At 38.6% G+C, this 11,849-nt stretch overlaps 1 protein-coding gene across 1 annotated transcript; it reads right to left on the bottom strand.

Annotated features, from left to right (window-relative positions):
• Window positions 1–10,041: 10,041 nt before the first annotated feature.
• On the bottom strand, window positions 10,042–11,577 carry LOC129722600 (leucine-rich repeat transmembrane neuronal protein 4-like). The gene is made up of 2 exons (XM_055676189.1): window positions 11,391–11,577; window positions 10,042–11,328 (listed from the first exon to the last, which is right to left on the bottom strand). Exon 2 carries the CDS (start codon window positions 11,183–11,185, stop codon window positions 10,304–10,306), a length of 882 nt encoding a protein of 293 aa, XP_055532164.1. The 5' UTR covers window positions 11,186–11,328; window positions 11,391–11,577; the 3' UTR covers window positions 10,042–10,303.
• Between the last annotated feature and the right edge of the window lie 272 nt (window positions 11,578–11,849).

The following is an 11,849-nucleotide window of genomic DNA, read 5'->3' as shown; positions in this document are numbered from 1 at the left end:
CTAATAATAACAGCTGACCCGAGAGATAGAACAAAAAATCAATGTAAAAATTTTTGAGCGACAAATGCTCTAAATTGCATACATGGGTTGCAATAGAGACCGCCTCCTCGTGGTGCAACTTGGGTAACGCTAAATATATTCAATAATGACCTTCTATAAAGTAAGTACCGCATTATCAATATCCTTTCTAATATCCCCAAGCTGTTGCGTGCCGAATCGCCGACGAAAGCACCCAGCTCGCTTGTTACCCAGGAAGCAAGTGCTACGTTTTGTCTCCGCTCCTAGTGCAGTGCGTGCTTTGCCAAGTCTGCTTGGCTTCCATCAGCATTCCAGGATCAAAATCTCGGAAGTCCAACAACAGCTAGCAGCTTTGATGACTAACAAAACATCCACCAGTGCAAAACCGAATCGGCCATCGAGCGGCCGAATGTTAGCAATTCAAGGGAGCCAGAGTTGAAAAATGATGAAAATTAGTTCAACAGAAATAACTCTTTAAGACTGCCGGTCCGTGGTATCCCCGTATTCCCGTAGTTCTGTATGAGCAAGATTCCTTCAAGTCATCTCGACAGAGGATCGTCCTATAGAAGAGTCCTAGATGAATCCGTTGCGGAACGTCTTGGAGTTGCAAGCAAACAGATCCACTCACCTTGAAGTAGACCAGAAAAGTGATACGGTTCGAGCTGAACTTTCAATGTGTTCAGATCAATTTCTCCGGCAAAAATGCCAATTCGTGGTACTTTCTTTCCAACGCCCGTTTGACTGGTCCTTCCTACGCAAAACATGAAGTACCAGGATTTAGCGAAGCGCTTTACTCATTTGCGTAGTCTCTCCATCAACGACTATGAATCGATCGAACCCAAGCTACTTATCGATATGGATAATTGTGAGTACGGCTCAAGCAACGAGAAGGAAAGCAAACCCACCCGATTGCACAGTGGTCTAAACTCGAAAAATCGTGGTCGTTTTAGATTTGACTGTGAAATATTGATTTTATGTACCCAGTGTCTTCAGCAAGTTTATTCCATATAACAAGGCCTTTCTTTTGGAGTTTTTGGTTTTTTGATCAATCCCCCTAGTAGTTAGATATAAAAACTATTTTTCTAATTTTCAAAATATCAGATTGCTTTCCTCAGCAAAGTTGTAGGAAAATCTATGAGAAAAAGAATTGCTGAACACTGTAATGTACGTCTGATATGACGAAATAGAGTTTTACGAGGAACACTCCTCAAAATTAGCTATCCGTCCATAACTTTTTCTGTAATCGTCGAAACAATTCAAGATGTTATAAGATTTTGTTCATTCCGCTAAACCTTGCATTTTTGTAGAATATATTGGTTTGACATTTTTATTTGTTGTAAAGATATTTCTAGTTTTTTGCTGAAAATAGCCATATTTGGATTGGTGCAAAATGTCGCCTAAGGGTGAGTATCTACGGGAACGTTCCAAATCAATAGTCTGGATGCAAAACACGAACTCCACGAACTGCTTCATGACTATTTCGTCCTCGAAGATACATGAGTTCTGGTTCCAAGTCATGGTCTAACGATAAGAAACGGGCGATACGGTTACTGCAGGAGACTACACGGTGCACGTCTGAAGAGATGCACTACGAAACTGGGTTGCTGTTTAACAATGACGATTATCACAATTGATCAAATGTCTCTGGTCGCAGTGATGTTTCCACACAGAGGAAAACAACAATGACGATCCGAATTTTCCTTATGGTTACCCAATGGCTCTCCTATGTCTGAAGGCACTAGAGCGTAGACTTCTGCTTTTCTCCTGGAAGTCGTCACAAACCCAAAAACAAACAGATAAAATCCGGCTGATCTGGAATGAGGATGGGATGGCCAAAATGGGTAAAGTCTTCTTCAACTCCCGACTCCTGAAAGCACTCGATTCACTGACACCGCTCCCGACGGTTGTTAGCCAGGTTCGTCATTTTCCAGTGGCGATTACTGGTGCCGTCATGGAAATGATTGTCAATCGCAACGTTCCCTTTTCCGGTTCTGTTCTTCTTGTAAGTACGTAAAAAAACATCAAAGCAGATAAGTTCGCCAGCAAGTATCCAAGTGCCGCAGTAATTATAAAGATAAAGCTCTTTGTCGACGATTACTTAAACAACTTCAAAATGGCTGAGGAAGCGATCTAACTAGACCATACTCAAACTAGAACAGTCCAAACGAGGTTTCACTCTTCAGAAGTAGCTGATAAGGATTCCTAAAGCTCTCATCCGGAGCAAAAAAGTAGGTCTGAATCGATCCCAAAAATATATTCCATAAACATTGATGATAATAGGTGGACTTGCTCCATCCGCTGGATCAACTGTACAGGACTACTCTCGTCTACAAAATCGCGTTTTTTGGCGAAACTGACAACGTCTGCACAGGCGCTTCGCTAGGATACGGATCGTGGTTTAGAAGTGACGCTTGCTGAAGTCAAAACGAAGGTGGATACAAGCTTGATATGATCTTTTTATATAAAAATCAAAGTTTGTATGCATCTATATTTCAACATAACTTTTGAATGCTTGCATTGATTTCCATCAAACTTGGTACACGTGTACTTTTTACAGAGCTGATGGTCATAGAATCGAAGGAAAGAAAGGGATAAGCATCTAGAAAAAAGATCGTGCTCCGAAACTTAGACTCGGTGTCCGATGCCATTTTGAAGCCCGACACGGCGATTTCCAGTTTACGAAAAGTAAATCGACGCTTTCCGGTACTCTGCATACAACATTAACTAGCGGTGTCGATTATTACGGGGATGTTTTAGGAACATCTGAAGTGGCTGATGTTGCATTTCTAACGGACTTTTATGAAAACAATTTTAGAGGAGCATTTCAAAAATTCGCCTTGATCGATTGTTTGTTTTTACTTGTAATGATTTGATAGAGGAGAGTCCAAAATAGGTTTCGAAAAGTTGGTGGAGCTGGTGTATTATTAAATTGATGATTTATCAAGAACATCGGTTGAAACAAATAAGAGCTCCTAAAATCTGTTTCATATAAAAATGGCGGTGTAGTTGAATATATGATTCATGTTCACTCCGGAACAGTTAAACCTAACTTGACACAGGTATTTTTCGATTTAAGATTGATTGTTATAGGAGAATGAACCAAAGATTGGCTCATTATTGGCAACATGATTGTAGAGACTCCATCCCCTCTTTCGAACAGCAGCGTTAACGGAAGCGAAAGAGGGGATGGATTATTGTCAGGAATATTTCTTTTTCAAGAATAACTCATTTATATATTTTAATCAAATTTATTCATCATACATTTCTCGCTCCCAGTGTGTTCCTCTACAATGCCAGTTCAAAATTATAGGTTCAATAGTAACATAGAACATCAAAAAATCACACCGAATTAACTTCTAAGCCACCATAACAACAAGAGCTAACATGGAATCCAGAGTAAGTCTGGGTAATCAGGTGGTGATTTATAAAATAAATGCTTTTCACGGTTAACCAACCAATTGCATTACATAATTAAGTTGATTTTCTTTTCATATGTTGATTTGTTTCATTTAGCTGCTTATTTACGTCATGTTTCCTAGGTGGACGAAAAATAGAACCTTAGGTGGGCGAAATTAGGATATTCGGGGTCGAATTTAGGGGTTCGGACACCCATCAGGAAATTTCTGTTTAACTCGACTAGATAAGTTATCATGACTGTAATGCGACCCGAATGTGCAACACAATGTATAACGTTTAACTTGTTAGTCAAGAATAAAGTAGGCGATTTATGGGTCCGTAACACTGTTATGCATATAAAAGCACACGGATTTATTTTTTTTTTGTATTTTTTCCTAAAACTAGAAGTAATTACTTGTATTTGATCCTAAAAAATCGAAAATCGTTCAACTGGTTCAAGAGTTATGAATTTTTGAGAATGAAATACATCTAATAAAGCCGTTTTTTATGGTCACCCTATTTTGGAGCTAGTCGAAAAAATACGGGATTGATTATTTTCAACATAGATCCATCCCTGCAATTTCGAGCACAACTGAAGCACTTTGCGTGACCAATTTCGAAATAAGAGTGACCATAAAATAGGCTTAATTGAATAACTCATAACTTTTGAACCAGTTGATCGATTTTCGATATATTAGGTTCATTAGGTTCATATTATACAGTAGAGTCGATTTTTACGCGGGGGATACGTGCCGCGTTAAAAAAACCGTGTAAATTCCGGAATGCGCGTAAAAAAGCCGCGTAAAAAGCTACCTTAGTGTACTTTCAATTCATAATTTATAAAATTATTGAAATTTTTGTCATGTTTAAAAATTTAATTAACTCAAATTTAAAAAATAACGTTTTTTTCCAAAAATTTCTCCACTTCTCCATTTGACTCTAATGTGCCCTTCAAGTTAAGACCGAGAGATATTTTCTATGTTTACCCCATAAAGAATGACAAACAAATAAAAAACAGATATTTTTCGATAAAAAAAATTATAATAGCATTGAGTAGCATTGAGATATTCAAGGTCTCAACATTGCACATTATTTATCTTAGAAAGCCCTAAAAGTCGTTTAAAGACAATTTTCAGATGAAAATTGAAATAAAAAAGTTAGACCGCTAAATGGGTTTTAATAAAAATCTGTTGTTTTTTAAGATACAGAAATTGTTTTTTTTTACAAACTTGCCTCACGGAGCTATAACATTGTAGAAAAACTTTTTCTTCTATCTACAAAGATAAGAAAGTTTGATACTCGATTTTATCGAAAATTTGGGTCACCCTAATTTTTGATAATTTTTCAATAAGCCCTATCACATGTAAAAACTTTGTGGAAGAAAGTTTCTCTATAAAATTTTGCTTTAGAGTTCTATACCCAAATTTTCCCTTAAATTTGGTTTCTGGACCATAGTGCACTGACGCGCTAAATATGTTAGTGGGAAAAATCGAAAAATCCGTCCAGGCCAAGGAAATTTCCGAACTGCAAAACCTCAAAATAACTATTGTTTTTTTCTCGAAAAATGAAATACACTATTTCTAAAGTGCGGCCAAATGCTAAATGTTTGGGAATCATATTTGACCAGATACTAAGCTCGAAATTCAAATTGAACAAATCAAGGCTACAAATGCTCTGTGGGTATGTAGCAGAACCATCGGAAAAGCTGGGGTTTCAAACCCAGCATAATGCATTGAATATATAAAACAATAATCAATAATCATATGAATAACCTACGCCTCGTTAGTTTGGTGGCCTAAAACCACTGCAACATCTACTAAAGCTGAACTAGGAAAAAAACCAAAAATTGGCCTGTGCATTGTGCATTGGCCAGCAATAAGAAGCACTCCATCAAAAGCCTTAGATGTAATACTTCATCTTCTTCCACTCCATCAGGTGGTTCAACTAGAAGCGGAAAAAAGTGCTCTTAGAATAAATCGACAGTCTAATCTAAAAGTAGAAGATTTAACTGGATACCTGAGAATATTGAAAGATTTCCAAATAAATTATCTAATAAAAATAATTGGGATTCGGTGGAAATGAAACCAAACTTCGAGATTCCCTACAGAATATTAGAGATAGAAAGAAAAAGTTCGCAATTCGGGATGGCTCACTTTGCTTCTACACAGACGGTTCTAAAATGAATGGTTCCGCGAGTGCGGGTTTCAAAGGGCCAGGAATTATCGAATTTCTTTCCATGGGACATTGGTCAACAGTATAACAGGCGGAAACATACGCGATAATAGAGTGCGCGAATACGTGTCTGAAAAGAAATTACCGACACGCAAATATTTGCATTTTCTGTGATAGTCAGGCAGCACTTAAAACCCTGAATTCTCCTTTCTGCCACTATAAACTAGTGTGGGAATGCTTCGACAGTTGGCTATGAAAAACCAGATTAACGTATACTGGGTTTCTGGCCACTGTGGAATCGAAGTAAATGAGAAGGCTGACTTACTAGCCAGACAAGGGTCAGCCACTATTTTTGTTGACTCAGAACCTTTTGGTGAAGTCCCCCGGAGCGAGCGCTCTGAAAACTGAACTCGGTGAATGGAAAAAAGCAACCATCAAAGCAAACTGGGATGTCATAAGCGGATAACGACAATCGAAAAGATTCATACAGCCAAATCGCGAGAAGAGCCTCGTGTTTTACAGGTTATTTAAGAAAGACCTGAGGACATTTACTGGTCTAATTACAGAGCACTGTCCGAAAACTCGCCAAGCATACATCAATAGATGAAATAATGGTCGCAGTGGTTTAGTCTCCCACAAAAATATATGAGTTACAACACACGTGATTGCTACCACAGAGTTAGCGGTTTCAACCCAACAACGGTCATTTAAGGTTTTTTTGTACTCATGTTCTTTAGGTCGACAATATTGTTGCTAAACTCTTCTGAACATTTCAAAAAAGGGACTATTCAGGAAAAAAATAGTTTATCTTATCCATGAAAAAACTCATAAACATGAAAGCCCTTTTCTAATGTTAGTCTGAATTTCGAAAAAAAAAAAAAAAACAAAATATACAAAATTGCATGACATCCATTTTTGGTACATTTCAACATAGATATGTGATGTTTGGTTAAATTCTAAACAACTCGAAAATAATCTTAATATAAATAGGGACAAATCTGAGAAGTGGTTGCATTGTGCTAGAAATATATATGAAAAAAAAAAACAATATGTTATTATAATTAACGCGAATTTTAAGTCAGTAGGTACTACAGTAGGTTCTATGAAAATTTATGGTTATTGGTTGAGATGAAAATGGTTAGTCCAATAAGCAGGAAATAATTATAATAAAGTCAAGTTCCAGACAGCTTGTTTTCAAGAAAACTAACCAATCCCATAGCTAGAACTCTGAGTGACAAATTTCCAGCAGACGACGCAGTCAATAATTTGTACCCTCCCAAAGCAATATGTCTACTGTCGAGACACGCCGTGATGGATTTCAGAGCGATTTGTTGCGCCTTGGGGATATACATAAATGAGCACACCACCACCACTCTGTGTTCCACTGTGCTGGCAAGTTTAACCCGGTCCAGCGATGAGAAAAACGCAGTGCACGCGGTTAGATTCCATCATCGGTTCATGCCGCCGCAACTAGGCTTCGTGTGAGATCGGAATAGATCCCTCCAAACAAAACCGCTAGGGATTTCGGCCGGCGGCCTAATGCTGATTTTTGAACCCTAAATCGCCTAAAATCCTACGAAACATATAGGCTAGTATTAGTCATGCATGCTGTACTGTACAACACAGGGGGAATCCCTTCTAGTCCGCGGCATATTGTGCTTCGAATGCAGCCCCGGCAACATTTACGAATTTACATTTTAAGAAGTTTCACCGAGATAAAGTTGGTCCCAAAGACTGTGGAATAATGCTAGGGAAATAGCGAGAGCGAAGATGATAAGATTTTTATTAGCTACGCTAGTTCGGTTTTATTCATTTTCTTTCAAGTTTTTATACCGCGAAGCGTTCTGAGAAAAAAAAATCATTTTAATTTCTCCGATTACGAAAATTGGATACGCTGCTGGAGTAGAATTAATTTTTATGAACAATCGGAAAACGTTATCGTGCAGCATGGTTCTGTTTCAAGGACACCACAGTTTGCAAAAAAAATCCCAACCCAAGACTAATATGACGCCGCCTCTCGTAGCAGACCCCTTCGCGGTTATATGTAAATTAGATCCGAGTGAAATGTTTTATGTTTGTCCTCCGCTTTTCAGCTAATCCCGATCTGGATGATGGTGCTCGACAATTTTGAGTGCTTCTAAAGAGCCAATTGCGGGCACAACGTCGAACGGCCGCTGTGATTCGGAAATCCATTTCATTTTCGGCAACAATTTGCACGTGTTTGCTGTTTTGAAGTACTGCTATGATGTTTGATGATTGTTAAGTGTCATTCAACAATTGTAGGCAACGTATAGGCTAAGCAACTGGAACTGGAAATGTGGTTCATATTCAACAGTTATGAAATAAATTTTACACTTTGTACCAAATGATTTAAATTTAGATTAATGTTGGAGTTTGTGTTTACAAAAAGGTTGACATATAACCAGGGAATGTGCAACGAAATTCAACCCGCCAAGTTGCTTAGACAAGAAAACACCTCTTGGCAGCATAACAACAACAAACAGCCCTCCCAGGTGATCTCTGGCGGCCTCGTGCTGGGTCTGGGGCGCCATGTCATTCTGTAGTGGTCTGTAGTGAGAAAGATTTGTTACACTTTACCAACCGAACCAGCGTGTTCTAGCTTCACTTTCCAACGGCAATGAATCGGGAATGAACTGCCACAATGGAGCACTCTTACAAACCTCCCATCGAGACGCCAGATCAAATTACTTCAACCGAAAGGGAGTCTAAGATTTGAGCGCAGAGACGACGCTGTATTATTTATTTAGTGACATTCTCTTATCTGCTTTTGTCGTACATTTGCATTTTCTGAAAGAAGTACCGGAGAAAAGCATTAACATATCAAATTCGATCTTTCACGCATGCATAGGAATAAACATATTCCAACATGCACCGCCTCTTCCTTCGCCAGGCCTTTTTCATAGAAAGTAAAACTTTCTTATCGGTTCCAAACGATCGAATGCGTTGAATTTGTTTGTCACCGATTCCGGTGAGATTTCCTGGAACGATCAAAGGTGATGAATATTTTTTTCGCATTTTTTCTTCCTTTAGGTACGCATCTCACAGGAGGAAGCGATAGTGATCTTTTCTGCAACCAAACCACAGGCAGTGCAAATAACGAATGAGGCCCTGGTCCGATTTGGGTGGAAATTTGAGACACTGTCGCAGAACGAGTAAGCATGTATCATTTGTGAATGCGCTTCCAACTGGAACTGAGATTTCACGGATAAAGCTGCATACGAAAAAGGATACACCGTTGTCGGGAGGATTGTGTGTCGCAGAGATTGTATCAGTAGTGTGCAGTAATCTGGCTGGAAACAAATCTTAAATGTTAACATTCGCAAGTGACATTGCGAAAGCTGCCGTATTTCCAAGACAAACAAGCCGTTTCATTTTACATGGAATTTACGAGCACAATTGAATCATATTTTTTGCGAAGAGCACTTATAGCACGAAAAATAAAACGCTTGACTACATATTCTGATGGCAAATCTTGGTTTGACATTCAAATCACGACCCCGCACTGGAATTGTCCTTTTCGCCGAGAGAGAAAGAGCGAATAAAAGCCGAATGGCTTGAAATGACACATCAATTTAAATCCTTGCCACGTGGCTGAGCCTAGTCATGACGACGAATACACTGTGCTGAAGAGGTCTGCAAATGGCTGCTTAATTTTATTTCATCATTTCACGCACAATTGTGTATTAATAAAAGTTCCTATGCGCTGCGCCACTGCGGCACTGACTGGGAAGCAATTTTCCAGTTCAATTATTCCAAAGCGAGAGTGCCTACGCGGTACGCCTAGCCTAGAACGAGGGTTAACTGACCACTTATTGGCGAATTTTTCCTTGAGAACCACGTCCGTCAGCTCTCCAGTCATTTGCATTGATTCAATTAGACGCTAGGCGATTGGCGTGCCGCAGCGACCAATCGATTTCTGGCGTGCCAAACGTGGTTCAATCATGGGTCCGAAGGTGGCGCAGCCACTTTGACTTTCCGAACACAACGGAGTGCTGACACGAAATAAATTATTGTGTGAAAAATTACTCGATTTTAACGGGGAAAAAACGGATAATCATTGTTTTGCCGCTCGCCTCGTTAGTGCGTAATTAATCACTAAATGTTTCGTTATTTTACTGTGAAAGTCGAGTTATTCACATTGGCCGCTTTTGTTTGTTTCCCAAAATAGCACTGTTTCACACATTACAGTATAGTTTCTGAACATGCAAAGAAAATATCTATTTCTCAAACTTATAACTTAGTGATATTGAGAAGCATACTCAAGCAAATTTGAAAACAATCATCAACAAACGTAAAGAAATGGCGTCTTAAGTCTATATCTTACCTTCGAATATCATCCTTGTCTAATAGGTTTGCTTTTGAAACCGGAACGCCGTTGCTGGTGAAGCTGTTAAAAAAAAAAAATTGGCCTAGTTATTTCAAAAACAAAATTAGTACGAGTTATTCTAAAAATTGCTTTATTGATTGATTTTCACATACAGGTTCTGTACTTAAGTGAATCTTCCGACAACGAATCAAAGATCATTTGGAATATTTTGTCTGATGATGTAGGAAACCTCCAGGATTATCTTCTCCGCCAAACTTCCTGGCAAGCTGCTGGAAATTTTCGGAAGCTTCGATGACTGCAGCTGCTCTTTCAAAGACTGAACTTCACTGCTCAAACTACTCAGAAGGGTTTGCTGTTCGAGGATTTGCATCAGTAGTTCGTCAATTGATTTTTCTGGGCAGTTACTGTTTCTTTCAGAAGGCCAATCTCGGCAGCGTGGTTAGTGCTGTCCTCTACAATGGTACGAAGTTGTTCTTCCAGCTCCTCCGGGTTATCAAATTTGAACTGTGCATCATCGATCGTGGTCAAATTCAGCTGGCGATAGCGACTGGCACTCAGTTGTGTGTATTTTGCGCACTTGAAAGTTTGACTGTTCCCATAATATTCGTCGTACTGTGAACGAATATTTGTATCAATAATTTCCATTGTCGGTTCGAACGCATTTCGCCAGCGGCAATCCCATGCGTTATCAGAATATTGAAATGCTTTTAACATTGGGAACGATGTTTCATCGAAGTTCATAATAAACTTCAAGTTGTTAGACTCAACAGACAAAGTGCGCAAGGCAGAAAACTGCCAATTGTTGAAGTCCAACTCAATTAGAAAGTTGCCAGACAAATCCAGGGTTTCTAGTTTATCGAGTATAATTTTGCGGTCGCATGCTACAGCGTACAATTTATTAGAGGAAAGATTTATCTCTGTAAGATTATCCATTCCATTGAAATCACTAAAATTCACGTACTGGATTGCATTATTTTTGAGGTTTAATAATGAAAGAGACTTCAGCTGGTTAATGTTGGCTGGTAGGGCATTCAAATAATTTGAAACGATTTCCAATTCAGTCAAACTATTATTGTTGGTCCCGTAATCTATCACTATCTCCACTGTTTTGCTTTCTTGTGCAGTTAAGGTTAGTAAATCGGGTTTCAGATAAATCTTCGAAATGTCACCACGGGTTATAGACAGAGTACTTATCCATTTCATGCGGTCCATTATTTCTGGTGACAGATAATCTACAGTGCAGTCACTCATTTCGTATCCAGCAAACACCGGAAAATTAAGTGACTGAGCTTGAGTGGATGAGAATTCCAAGCTTTGCAATTTGCACTTTTCATAATTATGATTGTAATAATCTCTAAAGCAGCGTATTTCCAAGGATGAAGCACTCACAAGCACTGATCCGAAAGTATAAGAAATATTAGCACCATTTATTCATGTGAACATTTTGGAAACTTACAAAAATACAACACCGACTTTTAATGAAAGTTTCATTTTTGAACTGATCCGTAAACACGTGTGGACTTGACTACGCTTAGAATTGGATTGCGGTAGTATTTCCAGCGAATCGTTATCTCCTTTCATCTTGACTTACTACTAGGTCTTCTTATTGATCTTATTCATTTGTTGTTGAATGGTAGATGACTTTTATTGCATAGCGATTGACGATTAGGCGAGCATACTTTGTACTTCATATATTAGCCTCTGACCTAGGAAAGCAAACGTTATTCGGAGATACCAGATTTGTTTTCATAATAAACTACACAGTTTACAAACCCATGTTTTTTTTTATTTGTCTATCACAACAACTTTCTGTTAGTGCTGCCTACTGTTTTATTGATATAAGAGTATGAAAATGTTTCTCAGTTATTGCATAAATGGTAGATGAACAGAATTAGTTGCAAATAAACATTTTTAG

This window comes from Wyeomyia smithii, chromosome 2 (assembly GCF_029784165.1).
Source record: "Wyeomyia smithii strain HCP4-BCI-WySm-NY-G18 chromosome 2, ASM2978416v1, whole genome shotgun sequence".
Lineage (NCBI taxonomy): Eukaryota > Metazoa > Arthropoda > Insecta > Diptera > Culicidae > Wyeomyia > Wyeomyia smithii.
The sequence above is the reverse complement of the archived record's forward strand: the minus strand, read 5'-3'. Positions and strand labels throughout refer to the sequence as shown.